General features: G+C 52.9%; 1 protein-coding gene across 1 annotated transcript; it reads right to left on the bottom strand.

The window, feature by feature from the left end:
* Positions 1 to 3,947: 3,947 nt before the first annotated feature.
* Mmp17 (matrix metallopeptidase 17) lies at positions 3,948 to 16,099 on the bottom strand. The gene is made up of 9 exons (XM_059249099.1): positions 15,971 to 16,099; positions 15,549 to 15,678; positions 14,928 to 15,211; positions 14,169 to 14,345; positions 12,368 to 12,467; positions 9,531 to 9,613; positions 9,286 to 9,438; positions 6,490 to 6,747; positions 3,948 to 5,913 (listed from the first exon to the last, which is right to left on the bottom strand). The coding sequence occupies exons 1-9, from the start codon at positions 16,008 to 16,010 to the stop codon at positions 5,624 to 5,626; spliced, it is 1,515 nt and encodes a 504-aa protein (XP_059105082.1). The 5' UTR covers positions 16,011 to 16,099; the 3' UTR covers positions 3,948 to 5,623.
* Between the last annotated feature and the right edge of the window lie 1,162 nt (positions 16,100 to 17,261).

The raw sequence follows: 17,261 nt of genomic DNA, 5'->3' as shown, positions 1-17,261 counted from the left end.
ACCTCCCCTCAGCTGGTAGCCAAGATAGGTAGCCTCCGATGTACAAAGTTGGGCTTTCTTAGCCAATATTGTGTAGCCCAAGGCCTGTAACTCTTGCAGCAGTCCCCAAGTGGCCCCTTTATAATTTATTTTAGGTTTGGAGGCTAGAAGGAGGTTATTTACATATTTTAAGAGTATGGTATTGGGAAACCTCCAACAGAAGAGCAGGAGGTCAGCATTTAGTGTCTCATCAAACAGTGTTGGAGAATTTTTAAATCCTTGGGGCAACCTGGTCTGTATAAATTGCCTGCTGCAAATTCCCCCTGGATCTATCCATTTAAAAGCAAAGACATGTGGACTCACTGTCAGTGGGAGACTGAAGAACACATCTTTCAGGTCGGTGACAGTGTACACCTGTTTCTCTGGAAGAATCAGATTCATGATACTCAGAGGTCCCAGGCTTCTTCACAGACAGGAGAGGTGTATTCCAGGGCACCAGGATGCCTGTCTCTCTAAGCCAGGCAATCTGGACTGTAATTTCCCTTTTTTCCCCCCCAGGGTCATTGGGTATCATTTAATCTGGATGGAGGTAGCTGAAATGGTTAGCTGAATAACTCTAGGAACTTGGGGTTGGGCCAGTCTTGGGGGCTTGGTTTCTGCCTATACCCCCAGTAATCTTGGTTGTTAATCTGAGAGGTAATCCAACTGCATCTTTTGATTGGGGACAGGATTTTCAGCTAAGAGATATTCTTCTGACAGAGGGCAAAATTTTGCTGGGTATCTTAAGTCTAACTGTGTCTCATCATCAGAGAAGGTGACAGTAGCTTTCAGTTTATGAAAAAGGTCTTATCTCTCAATCAGTTCTCTATTAAATGCCTTTTGAGCTACCTCCGGCAACTGGGACTACTTATACCTTTAATTTTTTTTTTTTTTTAGCCTTTGTAACTTTTTTCTAATATCTAATATCTGGATGACAAAGGAAATCTTTTTAGTAGCTGTCTTTAATCATTCTAAAAAAGACTTAGCAAAAGTTGTTTCAAGTCTTCTTGGTCAGTGTTGGACAGAAGGGAAATGTGTTCTCTCTCCAGGCTCTGTCATCCCACAGCAATCTCCTTGCCCAGTCTAGGGACATTTTTTTTCAGAGGAGAGAGAGAGAGAGAGAGAGAGAGAGAGAGAGAGAGAGAGAGAGAGAGAGAGAGAGAGAGAACATGAACCCTATCCCCTCAATCCAACAAACTGTCAGAGCAGACACTGTACAGTGCTCTCCTCTGAACAGAACCTCCGTCTTAAGACCAGCTGGGTCTGCTTGCAAAAGACCATCCCAGCTGGCTGTGTGGACTGTTAACATGCCCTCCTAAACAGAGTGGGTGGGGAGGGTCATTGGAGCCTTGCTGGAGTATCCAGCCATTCTTCCTATCTGTTTGTATACAGTTCTGCCCTAATTTCATGTAGCTTCTGTGTCTCAGGGAAGGGCTAGAGTACGTAGGCTAGCGAAGACTAGGAGCCGGGGGTTAAATCCATATTGGGCATGGACCTTCCAGAAGAGCTGTTTTGGGGTCACTCATCCTCCTACCCACAACCCCTCACCTATGTTCTATAAATAAGCCTAATAGACTTATTGGTTCCCAAGGGGGGATCTTTGAAGGAAACAAGCTTGGGTTTGTTGTTGGGATCTTAAAAGGAGTGTGGGCAGTTGTAACTTAGCAAATTCTCACAATAGACACTAACAAGCCCTGTCCTGGTGCTTAGCAGAGGTCCCTAATGGGCACTGACCACACTGCCCTCATAGCAACCAGCTGTTCCTGGCTACTGGGCCCACTGTGCAAACACCTGAGCTCCAGACAGCCGTCACCAGCCTTGGAAAGAAGCACTATGAGTCTGATGAAGTTGATCAACTCTGATGATCTTGGAACAATTTCACCCAGGCCCGAGGGCGAGCACTTCCCTGCCTGTCCCTCAGAAAGCCTGTAATTTGGTACAAACGTGGCCTCGGGAGCCCAGCATGGTGTTTTTTTTCTCAAGATCTCACCTGCCTGGGGCCTGGGCAGCAGGGAGAGAGTGTCAGCGTGGCCCTGGGCTGCAGGTCAGGCTTCCGGCTGTTATCCACTGTACACCCAGGCTTACAAACTTCCTACCCCTTGGTTCTCTCATCTGGAATAGGAAGTAGCTGCCTTTACTCTCTCCAGGGTTGTTCCAGGATTCTGGTGAGTGAGACTGGACAGTGTCTAAGTGTGTAAGCTGTAACTGTGGCTGTTTTGGAGGGTGACCCAGACAGTATGGCTCTGGTGTTACCCGATTCATTTGCTTGGCACCATGGCCCACCTTCCGTTTTTTTTTTTTTTTTTTTTTTTTTTTGGTTTTCCGAGGCAGGGTTTCTCTGTGTAGCTTTGCGCCTTTCCTGGAACTCGCTCTGTAGACCAGGCTGGCCTTGAACACACAGAGATCCGCCTGCCTCTGCCTCCTGAGTGCTAGGATTAAAGGCATGCACCACCACTGCCCAGACCCGGTATTTTAAGGGAATTTAATTTAATTAACTAAATTTAATTTACTAAATTTAAATTGTGCCCTCCCAAATTCAGGTTGGTATACTAACCCAGGGTGGTAATGCTGGGAATGTTTAGTGAAACATGGCCCCAGGGTGGTGCTATTGGGAAAAAAAAAAAAGGCAAGATCTTACTATGTAGACCCAGCAGGCCTGGAACTTTGTAGACAATGCTGGCCCAGAACCCACCTGCCTCTGTTTCTAAGTGCTGAGCATGCACCACTGTGCCCTGCAAGATGGTACATTTTGACAAAAAAATTACATGTCATCATGTGTGGGTGCAGTCCATGTGCACCATGGGGCACATATGAAGGTCTCAGGTCAGCATGGGGGGAGTTTGTTCTCTCCTTCTACCATGTGGGTTCTGAACTCAAGTCCTCAGCCTTGGTGGCAGACACCTTTACACACTGAACCATCTTGCCAGCCCTGGGTGGTGTATTGAAGGGCTCACAGTAACTCTTCTCGGCCATGAGTGGACGCATCAGTGAGGTGGCCCTGCCTGGGCTCCCAAGCAGGAGCAACAGGGAACAGCCAGGGCAGAGAAAGTTGCTTACACCTTGTCTGATTGTAAAATGGGAGTTGGATTGGCTGTGAGCTGGCCCTTGAAGTCACACGGGGGTGCCTTGACCTTCTTCCCATGCACAGAGCTGATGTTTGCTCATCAGACCAAAGAAGGCTCAAAGTCCATGACTACCCTTGTTGGGGACAGGGCCCTCATTGGGTGGTAAGAGTCCTCAGACCTTCCAGGGTCACGTGGTCACAGGCTGGCCATCCGCTTGAGTGCAGAGGGTCAGTTCAGCCCGGGACTCACAGACCACACAAATCAGAATTACAAGTGAAATGTGTGGTTTTGTTTTAACAGCGATTCGTCTAGAAGAGGATGCCATGTGGTATCATGCCGAATGTTGCTGCGGGACAAGAGCTGGATGTGGCCTTAGGAAGCTCAGGCAGGTTGACTGGGACATATAGGGGTCAGGTACCAGGTACAGTGCCTGGTTGGGCGTCAACTGAGTGGGAAACTGGGATGGCTCCTTGCCCGGAGAGGGTGTGATTGGGGCCCATGGAAACAGCGAGGGAGTCTCAAAGTTTGATGGCCCTCAGGAGTCATCATGTTCTATAAGAACAGTGAGAGCCTAGAGGCAGCATCACATCCAGCAACCTGGGGGTGGAGTAGATGATCTTATTTTCTCCCCCCAGCCTCTGTATAGGGGTGTGCATCAAATCATAAAACACAGGGGTCCAGCTGCAGCACACCGCACAGGAGCCGATGCATTGGCTGCAGCAGTAGAGGGAGGCAGGCAGGGGCGGTTCAGAGAACTCTATGCCCATTGATTGTTTCGCTCAAGACCAGAGGTATAAACAAGTTGCTTTTTTCTATTGGAGATCAAGCCCAAAGCCTTGTGCACGCTATCCAAGTGCTCCACCACTGAGCTGTCACCTGTCCAGTGTAGAAAAAATTTATTAAGAGTTTGGGTTTTTAAAATGAGTGAGACACCAGCATCTAGACAGCTCCAGCCTGCAGGCCGGGCTTTTGGGTGCTGTGACGAAGACTCTTAGGGCTCTCCTTGCTACTGGACTGGACAGCTGTGTCCTGCAGGCTGGTGGACAACATGGAACATCATAGGAACGTGCTTTGATATAGGGCAGAGTGGGGGTGGCCCCCATGATACCTCAGACCCCTACTCTGTTCTGTGTAGCTTGACGGGTGGGTGGTGTGGGACAGGGCGCCTGGCTGGGTGCTGGCCTGGGCTGCTCGCTCATCCTGACAACGCTCGAACCTGGGCCGGGAGGGAGTGGCACCAGCGCCATGTATGTGAAGTGTGACCTGGGGTGTGCAGAAGCCTTTCTTATCTGAGATGGGACCAGTCGGGGAGGGGTGTGTGATCATATGTCCAATGACAGAAGCTGCCTACTATACATCCAAGCCTACACGGGGAGCTCTGCCCTAGGGTATTTTCTATCCCTCAGGCCCATCCCGTCCCAGAACCTTCCGCTCCTGGTAGCTGATCACTCCCTGGTCCTAGCTCAGAGGCTCTTTCTGGACCATGAAGGTCTGTCCCTCAGAGCAGCAATTCTTCCTCAGCTTCTCCAAGTCCAGGGTGGGCCAGGAGGTGACATCATCATGGCCCCGAAGGATGCTACTATTAACCAGGCCATGCTGAGCATCCCTGCAGCTGCCCCTTCACAGTCACCCTGCGCTCCACATGTCAAACATTACCATTTCCCTACTCAGGGCCTGGGATAATTCAACCACCCTTCCTTAACTGAACCCCCACTTTTATTCCAGGTGTTAGAAGCCCCTCCACAGCTGGGGAGGGGACAGCTATGAGTCTAAGCTTCAAGGTGTCAGCCCAGAACCGTACGGGGCATCTTGCTGGAGCAAGGGCACTGACAGATGAGAGATGTCTCTGAAGGTACACCCCCCCAAGCCACAGCACCCTGGGGAGACCCACAATTCTCTCCTGGCCGCAGAGAGATAACAGGACGTAGCCTCCACTTCCGAATAGCTCGTCTGAGTTGAGGAGAGGTGAGTGCCCCTGACTGTTGGAGCAAGGCCCCTGGCCAGCATCTGGATACCTGTGGGGTAGATCCTGAGTGTGACTGGTCCTCTGTACCAGCAGATACGGCGCTAGCTGCTGCAAATGGCAGTGGATCCGACTGCAGGGTAGGCACCCCTTCCCCGCCATGTTCCCCATTGGGCCATCAACTCTCTCACTTGTGAGACAGGGACAGTGGCCCGATACACTCTGAGGACCCTCCCGCTGTCCCCACCAGCCCACGTGCAGACGTCATAAGAACTGCTCAGGTGCAGACAAGGCATCCCCGGGTTGTGACGGCCAGGCTTGAGCAGCCCAGTAAGGTGCGATGAAGCAGCGTGGTGTACAGAAGAGGACGGAGCACAGCCTATGGCTGCTCCGGGTGGGGAGGGTGCGTGGATGCCGTTGGCGGGACAATCCCGTCCCGGTAGGAAGCCACTCCAGCAGAGGGCCACAGCACCCCCGGGGTTTGGTGAAAGGAAGGAAGAACACAAGTCCTGCTGACTACTGGCCAGTGTGTCCCTGCCCTCCTCGGCTCCTTGATCCGCAAAGGCCAGCACCGCCCTCAGGATGCCCTGGCGGAGACTGAGGTCCACAGGCCCCACAGCAGCGGCGGCAACAGCAGTCGAGACGACAGTGTAGACGTGGGTGCCTCTGAAGTGCAGGAGCATACTGCCAGGCTGTCCTGTGCCCCGCTGCGGCCCTGGGGTCCGGGCCCTACATCCTCTGCATCTGCCAGCGGCTCACCGCATACCAGCCAGTCCCGGGCTGTAGACTGTGGGTACCCAGGTGCTGCCTCCAGCTCGCCATCCAGCACCTTCCAGTACTCCTGGCCTCGGAAGAAATAGGATGCACCTGTAGAGGGGGAGGAAGGTGGCTGAGCTGGTGTCTCAACCATGGGGAGGCTCTGCATAGAACAGTGTGGTTGAGTACAGAGCTGGAAGTGGGGGAGGGAGGCGGGTGGGACATTTTAGACAAATAGGTCTGGGCCATGCCTGTCAGAAGCATGAGCCTGACTTGGGCAGCTGAAGGAGGCTCTGGGACACAGGAGTGGTCCGTCAACCTCCATTCTTCCTTGCTGGAGTTGACCCAGCATCGGTTCTCTGTGCATCTCTTTTGGTATTGGGGTGGTGGGGGGAGGCCACAAGTGGGGTATAGGTACTCTGAGGAACATGTACAAGGGCTGGAAGTCCTGTGTGTGTGGGAAGTGAAAAAGCAGGAGGACAGGGTGGGTGGCAGAAGGGAGGAGAGCCAGCAAGGGGGCTGAGGAGAGAGGGGAGGTCCTGGACCACTCAGAGCTCACAGACAGGCTAAGTGGGGGGGGGGGGGTATACGGTGGTGCAGGAAACCCCGCCCCCGCACCCCATCACAATCCCTGATCTACAGTCCAGGAAACATGCCGGACAGCACTGTCCCGTGCCCGGCGCTCACCGTCAGACCAGCGCATGGCGTCATCCAGCACGCTGGGGACCCCCCTCCACAGGGGGCCCTGGGCAGGGTAGCCCGGGTCCATGCGCCGTGTGTGGTCATCGTAGCGCCAGTACAGCTGGTCCTTAAAGAAATAAGTCCTGTCATTGTGGGCCCAGGAGAAGACAGCATCGATGCCTCCAGGCGGCAGGCTGAAGTCGGAGACGGGTCGCGGGTACCCTTCCTCTACGTTGTTGTCCTTAAACACCCAGTATCTGTCTCCTGGTGGCGAGAGAAAGAGCCATGGGCTGCGGCAAAGGCTCTGGTCTCGACTTTTCCCAGGGTCCCCCCATCTCCACCCACGTGGCAGTACAACGTAGTTACCCCATGTCAACAAGTCGAGGAGGAGCCCTGTCTGAATTTACTGAGCACCTACTATATGCTTGGTGTGGGTCGGAGACTCAGATCCTATTCTGGCAGTCACTCAGAGACGTGGAACCCTGCTCCGTGACTACTATGTGTGAGGGGTCGGAACATCCCCTCCCCCTTTTTGAGACCTATGGCCTGGGCTGATCTCAAACTCACTGTGTAACCCAAGGGATGACCTTTAACTTCTGGTCCACCTGCTTCCGTTACCTGAATGCTAGGATTAAAGGCATGTACCACCATGCCTTGTTTAGGGAGTCCTAGGGATTGAACGCAGGCTTTCATACATACTCAGCAGGTGCCTTAACAACTGAGCCACATCCCCAAGCCAGGTATGGCCATCTTATGGCAGGGAATAGCAAGAGGGCATTCAGTCTCGGGCTTAATTGCAAGTGAGATGCAGGTCTCTCTGTGAGACTTTATGAACCAAGACACAGAAGAACCATTGGAACAAGGATAAATATGCTGACTGGGACCAGAGAGGCTCCATCCAGGGGTACTCATGTGTGGGGTGAACACCACCAGGGCAAGATGCTCAGGTGGCTCTGGGCCATTTCCAGGGCTTCCTCGTAACTACAGGGTGGGGTGGGGAGATGGTATGTCCAGACCACCAAACGGGATGGGTCGGACACCTGATCCATGGGAAATACAGGACACACGAGGGGTGAAACCTGGGGTGGTAGATACTGAGAAGGTCCGAGGGAATGTTCTAGATTGGAGACCAAAGACACCACCATGCAAGGGAGATCCTGGCTGGGACCCTGGTGATGCAGGAGAGGGTGTCTATGGACTAGATGAAGGTACCGTCACTGTGGCCTCATTGGCTCAGGAGCCAGTGCTTAGAAACAACTGAGAAAGTCCCAGAGGAAAAAAACCTGACCACCCTGGGGATATAGTGAGTTCTAGGCCAGCCAGAGCTACACAGCGAGACCCTGTCCAGGGAAAAAGAAAAGGCACAATGATTAACATTGTCAACTGGACAGCACACAGAATCAACCCTCCTGCCTGGAATGTGGGCAGCTCGGTCTCAGGGGTGGGGATCTCACACCAAATAAACAGGAGAAAGTGAGCTGAGCGCCAGCATCCATCTTCCCCGACTAAGGGGTACCACGTGACCAGCTCATCCTCCAGCCGCCATTTCTTCTCTGGCATGATGGACGGAATGCCACAGCATTGAGTCACGTGACTAATACATGAGGCCAGAGGCTCAGTGTCCTCATAGGGACCTGAGCTGGGCAGGTGACCTAATTAAGGATGGTGACACTTTCTGAGCTGAGGGCGGGCCGTGTGCCCACCCTAATCCTAGGTGTCTATCCCATAGTTAAGATGGGAAGAATTCCATTCCTACCTGTGTGGGGCCCGGGAGGCTCACACTTCATACATGCTCACCTCCCCTCTCTAGCTTCCTCCTTCATAACTTAGGCTGGCCTCCAACTTGCTGCACGGCTAAGGATGACCTTGAATTTACAATCCTCCTGCCTCTAACTCCCCAAGTGTTGGGATTAATACACCCGGTACATGCAATGCTGGGGCCCACACCCAGGGCTTTGTGCACATTCAACAAGTATTTAACCAGTGAAATGATATCCACGGTCCCCCAGCCACCTGATTTTTTGGGAGACAGTCTCAGTATGTAACCCAGGCTGGCTGGGAATTTGCAGCAATCCTCCTGCCTCAGTTTCCTGAGTGCTGAGATGATAGGAGTGTGCTACCTTCCTGGCCTGGGTCCCTTTTCTCTTCCCGTGGGACAGATGTGGATGTAAGAGACACACCCTGTCTAAGGCCAGCAGTGAAGGCTAGGAGCCTTTCTTCAGAGTTAAGGACACGGTAGGGTGGCGTAGACAGAGGCTGCTGCTAGGGGCTCTGGCTTCATATTCTCTTGCACTTCATGGCCTCTCTGAGGCCCCAGCCACACTCTTATTTCTCTGCACTCAGAGGGACTGTTTCTGCCTTGGGGGGTCTTCACACTGGCTGCAAACCTGGCCCGGACCCTGTTCCTGGGGTTTCTGCTCAATGGCAGGTCCCTAGACAGACTTTGCATGCCATGGTCTGTTCTCTCCCATCACCTGGAATGCTGCTTTGAATAAACTCCCTCCTCTGTGTAGGAGCTTTTCACACCCCCACCACACCCCCAACCTCAGCTCTCCACCGGCCCCGGCCAGAGATTTTTTTTTTTGCTTACTGTGTGTATCTGCAGCGCCCCCTACAGGATGAGCCGGCAGTAGGCCTCAATACACATCCAAAGAGTAGAGCTGCTCTTTCAGACCGGTGGAGCAAACCGTCCAACCAGGCTGGAGGCGCAAGGTTACAGCCAAGGTCGGCAGGGTACAGGGGAGGCTGAGGCAGAGAGGGAGGCCAGGGCAAGCCGTGGCCCACGGGGAGAAGTTCACTCACCTTTGAAGAAGACAATCTTGTGGTCGCTGGTACGTTCATACACGGCATCCACGCTGTCCAGGTGCAGCGGCAGGCCCCGCCAGAAGCGATGCATTTGAGCGGGCTGCAGGGACACCAAGTGCCGGTCCCGGGTCAGTCGCCAGAAGTACTTGCCTGGGTGATGATGAAAAGGAAGGTGGCTGCTGGAGCCTGGTGTGGCTATGGGGATCTGTCCTTCCGTTCCACAGGGCCCCAGGGTTGGTTACCTTTGAAGAAGAACGCTTCACCTCGGATCTGGGCCACGGCATCGAAGTGCGCAGTGCACCTGTGAGGCACGTCCTTCTGGGACCTGCAAGGCAGGATGCCAGACGGGCTGAGAAGCAGCTGGGCGAGCTACTCCTGCCAGGATCATGGGGGTGGGCCTCCTGGAAGGACCCTCAACACCCCAGTGTCCACATGGTAGGCAGAGCCCACCAGGCAAGAAAGGTCAGTTAGCTACATCGTGAGTCTGAGGCTACATCGTGAGTCTGAGGCTAGCCTAGGCTCTAAGACTGGCTCAAAACACCAAAGCCAACTCCCCCAAACCTAAAACACCAGACAACTGTAGCGCCCCAAAACAAGCTAATGACAAAAAATAACAAAAACAAAAATGTGAGCTTGAGTCAGGTTTGTGGCCACACCACAGCCTACAATCCTGTACTCAGGAGGCGGAGGCAGGAGGATCACCATTTTCTGGTCAACTTAGGTGTTGGGTTTCAATTGCCTAGGAATGAAAAACATTCCCAGGAGGGATAATCCTAACGATTTAGGAGGGAAACACAACCCCTAAGTCTCAGGAAGGTCCTGAAACTTACAAGATTCACAGGCCCCTTCCTAAAGTTATATAAGACTGCTGGGGGAGAGGAGACTCTCCAATTGGCTGATGCAGCTCCTCAGTAAGACCTTGTCTCTAATTAGAAAGGAGCTGGAGAAACACCTCAGTGGTTAAGACCCAGGTCAGTTCCTAGCACTCACGTCAGGTAGCTCAGAACTGCCTGTAACTCCAGCTCCAGGGGGATCCAATGACTCTGGCCTCTGTAGGCACTCCAGGACCATGCACATATCCATACACAGACACATCATTTTTAAAAGTCTTGAAAACGGATGGAAAAGAACAGCTTCTTAGCTTCCCAGGGAGATAAGGGTCTCAGCATGTACAGCCCCACCGGTAGGAGTTGGGGTGTGAGTGTTCGCCAGCGTCACACTCTAGAGACTGAATGTGGGTCCTGTCCACCACAGTGCTTACTGTACAGGCATGGGACCCCCAGAGCACTCCCCCTACACAAAGGGGATTGAGAGCAGAGCTGTGTGTAAGAGCCAGTGGTCAGTGACAGCAGAGTGTGATGGAGACCTGAGGACAGTGTGGTACATTTGCTGAAAGGCAGCCAGTCCTCGGGGTCTGCTGCAGTGGGTTTCCCAGCATACCACCTGCCGGGGCCCCACACACCAGTGGGCATATGCACGAGGACACTCACCCTTTGTCATAAGGCGGAAGTCTCTGGCAGGAGACCTGAGTGGAAGGGGTTGGTAGGAGGAAAATGATTCTTGCAAGGATATAGCTCAGTTATAGAATGTCCCGGGTTCAATTCTCTCTTGGAAAAAAAAACAACAAAGCAAAGCCAAGTGTGTGGCTTTGTTTCAGCTCATGCCTGAATGCCAGCACTCAGGAGGCAGAGGCAGGATGTTCGTGAGCTTGAGGCTGGCCTATGCTATATAGCAAGTTCCAGGCCAGCCAGGGTTACATTGAAAGACCCTATTTGAAAAGAATCAACATGGGGTCAGTGAGGTGGCTCAGTTCATTAAAAGTACTTGCTGTCAAGGCTGATTACCAGAGTTCAATCTCTGAATCATTATGGTGGAAGGAGAGAGCCTGTTCCCACAAGTTGTCCTCTGACTTCTACACTCACTGTGCCCACACCAAATAGACATACATATGTGTGTGTGTGCGTGTGCGCTTGTGCACATGCATGCATACACACACACACACACACACACACAGCCAACACAGGCTGGGGATGTAGCTCAGGTGGTAGAGTATTTGCCTAGCATGCTCAAGGTCCAAGATTCGATTCCCAGCACTGCATAAACCTGGGCTAGCGGTACATGCCTGTAATCCCCGAACTTGGAAAACAGAGGAGAGGTTCAAGGTTGTCCTCATCCTTAGCTACACAGAGGGTTTGAAGCCATCTTGAGACTCTATCTCAAAAACCAAACCAAAAAGTATCAACAAAATAATATAGGGTTTGGGATATAGCTTGGTACACTTGCCTTGCAGGCACAAGGCCCTGGGTTCAAGCTCCAACACAAGAAACACACACAACAGATAGGAAAAATGGTGAGTTGAGCATATCACACCTATAATCCTAGCACTTGGAGGCTGAGTCAGAAAAATTACAGTTCAAGGCTACAGACAAAGACCTTGTCCCCACCCACAAAACGAACAAAACAAAAACCCAGAACGAGCCTTGCAATATTTTGATTGCAACAGCAGTTCGTAGTATACAGCTAAGCCAGGAGTAGAACCATCCACCACAGAGACAAAAACCAAAAACCCAGATGTACGTGGGCACAGCAAGGGTGTCAGGCAGGAGAAGAGGCGGGCTGAGTAACCAAAGCTTGTGCACTGTGGTAACTCTCAACACAGTCCCTTTATTAAGTACCCGCTGTGGTACTGAAAGCCCAAGCCCTGGGAACTGTCTGGGTAAACTCAGCTCTCAGCTCTGCAGAGAGACTGACACAAAAATAAGATGCCGAGTCCTCCATACCCCAAACAAGCCAGCTGTTTACAAGATCTCTTAGTCCCCAAGGTCCTGGGCTTCACAAACCAGGCTATAGGAGAGGAAATATTTGAGATTCACTGTAGCTCCGTGGGGTAACGGGTCCTTTCCTCTTTCTATTTCTTACTGGGATGTTTAAGAGAAGAAAGTATCCCCCAGGCCCAGCCAGCACATACAGCAATACCTTCCTCAGGATCCTGAGCTATACTGAGCACTGCATGCTTGGAAGAGACAGCCTTGGACTAGGACAGGCTGGCCAAGGTTTAGTGACAAGGGACATGGCTTACGGGGTGCTAGATCGATTGTTGGGGGGCTCCGGCAGGAGGGGTGGTTCCTCGGGCTCTGGAGTATCGAGCTGTGCAGTAGGGGACACAGACTCCCGCACACCTGTGGAGACAGAGAGACTGTGTTCAACCGGGACTTCAGTCATGCCAGCCTATCCTGGGGCCCTGGGCATGGAGCCTGGGCTATGAGGCTGGAGGACCCCCACTTCGCTCATTCAGTTGAGGGGTGTCCAGGCGGGGCAGACCACTGCAGCTTGCCTGTGAACTATGCTATGCCCCAAGGGCTTGTCAAGTGCGTCAGCATACCCCTCACAACCACGCTCCCGGGTGGACACCCCCGAAAGACGGAAGCCAGGTGATCCATAAGAATTCTGCACCAATATCCACAGTGCTGGTCACAAGAGGCTGACAGGGAAGTGACCCAGTGCTCAATGCTGGAGTCATTCAGCCATGGAAAGGAACCAGGCCTGACTCCTGTAAGGGAAAAAGCTTGAAGACGCCGTACTTGGGGAAAGACCCACTAACCCCAGAAGGCCTCACTCTATACGGCTCCCCTTCTTCCAAAGTGTCTCACCTCAGGCAATCCTCAGAGACAGCCCCTTGGGGGTTAGTTCAGGGTAGTGAGAGTTGTGAACATGGAGATGAGGGATTTTACTGCATTAGAAATAGCACTCAGATGGCTCAGACATTAGGAGCACTAACTAGCTGCACTTGCAGAGGACCTGGGTTCGGTTCCCAGCACTCACACACAGCATCTCACGACTGTCCATTAACTCTAGTTCCAGGGGATCCAATGCCCTCTTCTGTCATCCGTGGGCAGCAGGCACTCATGTGGTGCACATACATACATGCAGGCAAGAAATTCTCACACATGAAAAGGAGTAACACACGGGGCTGGAGAGGTAGCTCAGTGGTTAAGGGCGCTTGCTACTCTTGCAGAGGACAGGGGTTTGGTTCCCAGCACCCACACAGGGGCTCACAAACTGCCTGTAACTCTGTTTCCAGAGGATCTATTTGCCACCTTCTGACCTCTGTGGGCACCTGTGTGCATGTGGTGCATATATATATATCTCCAGGCACACATACAAAAAGGAAATTCTGAAAAAATAAAATCACCACCACCACAAACTCCACACAGATGGGGTGGGGAGGTGGGGCACAGAGCAACAGGTTGGGGGAGTGTAGAAAGCTGGAGGCTGGGAGCAGGCTGGCTTTACTGGGGGAGGAGAATGTTTCTGTATACCGAACATGGTTTCTCTGTGTAGCTTTGCACCTTTCTTGGAACTTACTCTGTAGCCCAGGCTGGCCTCGAACTCACAGAGATCTGCCTGCCTCTGCCTCCCGAATGCTGGGATTAAAGGCATGTGCCACCACCACCCAGCTATTCCTTCATTCTTATGAGCTATCCAGGACAAGCTGCCTGACCTGGTCCCACTCCAGGACTACTGTTTCTCCTTTAGAGTCATATGATTAGATGACTCATTTAGCACATGCCCAGTGCTTTGTAGGCCTGGGTCCACCTTTACTGCTTGCTGCCAAGACTCTTCAAACCTTTGAAGGACAGATGTGAAATCACCACGTCTAAGCTCTAAGCACCAGGAGGATCAGCCTAGAAGACCGAGGCCTGTGTCCCACGCCCTGGGCTCCTCTCCTCTCTCCACTGTTCCATTCCCAGCAGACATCAGGTGCCCACGGGGCTCTAGACTAAGAAGGCACAGCCATGAGCAGAGCTTACAACTACCTGGGGCATCTGTTCCTAGCCCCACCCTCCATGTGGTCCATACTGGGCTTTGGGGACACTCACCGTATAACTGCCAGACACGCACCCTGTCCTCATAGGGAAGCCCATAGCGTAGCGGATCACCCACGGGGCCCTGGTAGTATGGCTGCATGATGGAGCTTGGGGCAGCAACATGGCTCAGACCGATGGCGTGGCCGAACTCATGGACAGCCACTGCAAAGAGGTCCATCCCATGGGCATCTAAAGACACAGAAGCTTCATGAGCAGGACAGGACTGGACCCCCTCACTAATGATGGGGCTGGAATAGAGAGCCGGTGCTCAGAGGGTACCTGCATCCTGGCTGTGTTCGGGGCCCCAACTAGCCACATGAGTGCTGCAGGTCTGCTGAGGCCATGCTGGGCTCCGATGGAGGCCCTGTGTGGCTGGAAGAGGTTTCTCAGGGGTCTCTTACACTTTCATGGGATGGAAGTCAGCCCTTTGAGTGCCAGACCGGAGTGGAGACATCCCAGGATTGGCAGGATTTCCCAGGTTCAACTAACTAGTAGCTGTCAACCGCCAGACCCTACACGAGAGGTCTGGGTTCCTGGGCGCTGGGCAGGGGACTAGCTGGTTTGCCAAGCTGGCTGCAGACACTTGGTGGATCAGTACCACAAGAATGGCCAACAGGTCTCAGTCAGTGGCTATCTTAAGGAGTGCAGAAGGACTGAACTGTTTAAGCCTATGCTCGGACTTGTTCTGGGGGCCACAGCTGTAACCTATCTTTTATAGGTTCAGGGTGTTATGGGGTCTGTAGCGCCCTCCCCCCCCCCCCCCCGACCCACCTGAGGAACGGAAGGTCCATGCCTCATCATCATCAAAGTGGGTGTCCCCTGCCGTGTGGTGGTCACCGGGGAAGAATGCATGGGCCACTGTGCCCCCGGGGCCATCGAAGGGGTAGCCGTCATTGTGGTCGGCCTTGGAGAAGTCGATCTGGATGTCAGCGGTGTTGCCCGCTACCTCGTGGAAGTTCAAGGGTGTGATGTCACTCCAGACTTTGAGGGCATAGTACATGAGCGCACGCACAGTATCCCGGCCCAGGGGTGAGTCCCGTGGGAATGTCCGGACCCTAGGGTCAGAGTGGAGGCCAGCTGTTTCTGAGGCCTTCCTGGACCTCCCTCTGGGGTGAGGTGTGTTCCCTTATTGTCTGCCTTTTTCCTAGTCCCCAGGAGCTGACCGCAGATGAGTCCAGGGGTAATACGCAAATGCCAGCTTTGCGTGTGTGTGTGTGTGTGTGTGTGTGTGTGTGTGTGTGTGTGTGTGAGATGGGCAGGCTGAATCTCAGTGCTCGCTCCAGCTCCACCCTCTACACCCTAGTGGGATCCTCCCTGAACTGGTCTGGACCCAGGGATGGCAGAAGGACAGAGAGACACTATCCTGGGGAGGCCCCCACCCTGGCCACGCACCTCCAAGAAAGGTTCCTCTTGCTCCATTTGGTTGGTGGCGGAGTCTGTCGCTTCCTTCTTGCTTGGGCCCCAGGGGGCAGGTCCGGAAGGGAGCAGCGAGGGGTCTTCATCAGGGCCAGGGTAGCCTCATCTGCAAGGTAGACACAGATCAGCAGGTAGACCTGTCTCCACCTCCCCAGAGAAGACCTCAAGACTCCCCCACCCCCACCCCGCCTCAGGGCCAATGGCCTCCAGGCCAGGTGTGCTCAAGCCCCACCCATCTATCCCCCACCAGGTTAAGGCAACATTCAAGTTCATGGCTCTGGCCAGTCTGAGTCCCCAGTGGCTAATTGTGGGGCCCTGAGTAGCCAGGATGGGTATGGCCAGGCTGGCACAGCCCTGATGGAACCAAGGAGCCTCCTGGTACCTCCCGGAAAACTGACCGAGGATGCCGGTGGTCTCCAGGCCGCCAAACTGCTGCATGGCAGTAATAGCCTTGGACAGTTCCTCCTGGGTCTGCAGCTGTCCTGTTGCTGGGTCTGCTGGAGGCAGGTAGCCAAACCTGCTCAGCCACTCCTGGGGACACAGAGTAGAGTGAGAGGCTGTTAGGTTAGAGCCCACCTGAGGAGGAGCTGGCCAAGCTCATGACTGTTGCAGGGGAAATGCCTCTTGAGCCCTGGTCACCTCTTAGTGCTCCCCTCCCCTCCCATTCCTTGTCCTTAAATCGAACTATAAGCAGTGAATAAACGTAAAGCCGGAGATGGGGGTGAGCATGTGCAGGACCAATGTCCACCAGCAACCGCTAGATGGTGCTGCAGTCCACATGCCAATTGTGACCATGATCCTGCCTGAGGGTCATGGTCACCTGGCTGGCTCCAGCTGACTCAGAGGTCCTAGAGGGCAGGATGCTCTGAGCCAAAACCACCCTCCTTTTCAAGAAGGGCTCAAACAAGGTGTCCAAACCTGCAGACTAGTTTCCTTCCCTTTCATCAACACACACACACACACCACACAAATTTTGAAACAGGGTCTTACTGTATAGTCTTGGCTATGTAGATCAGGTTGGTCTCAAAATCCCAGAGATCGACCTGCTTCTGCCTTCCAAGTGCTGGGGTTAAATGCACCTGCCACCACACCCAGCTACACCTCTCTTTTAAGACAGGGTCTCATGTAGTTCAGTCTGGCTTCAGACTCACCTTGCAGCCAAAGGTGACCTTGAACTTCTGATCCTCCTGCTTCCACTGCCCAAGGGCTGGGATTACAGGCAGGTACTACCATGCCTATTTTGTGTGGTGCTAAGGATTGAGCCCAGGGCTTTGTGTATTATAGGCAAGCACTCTCCCTACCTATTTTTTCTTTTTTTTTTTTTTTATGTTTAATGATCCAGTTATGGTGGCACACACCTTTAATTCTAGCACTTGGAAGGCAGAGGCAGACAAATCTCTGAAAGTCTGAGACTAGCCTGGTTTACACAGAGTTCCAGGACAGCCAGGGTGACATGGAGAGACCCTGACCAAAAAAAAAAAAAAAAAAAAAAAAAAAGACAACCAAAAAGTTAAACTATGTGCTTGAGTGTCTGCACATGTATTCAGTGACCTCAGATACCAGAACCACTAGATTCCCCTTGAAGCTGGAGTTAACAGACAGTTGTGAGCTGCCCAGTGTGGGTGCTGGGAGCCCAACTAGGGTCCTCTGTCAGAACAATACGACTCTTTCTTTTCTTTTTTTTTTTTT

The sequence above is a fragment of the Peromyscus eremicus genome, chromosome 23, assembly GCF_949786415.1.
Source record: "Peromyscus eremicus chromosome 23, PerEre_H2_v1, whole genome shotgun sequence".
Classification (NCBI taxonomy): domain Eukaryota; kingdom Metazoa; phylum Chordata; class Mammalia; order Rodentia; family Cricetidae; genus Peromyscus; species Peromyscus eremicus.
The sequence above is the reverse complement of the archived record's forward strand: the minus strand, read 5'-3'. Positions and strand labels throughout refer to the sequence as shown.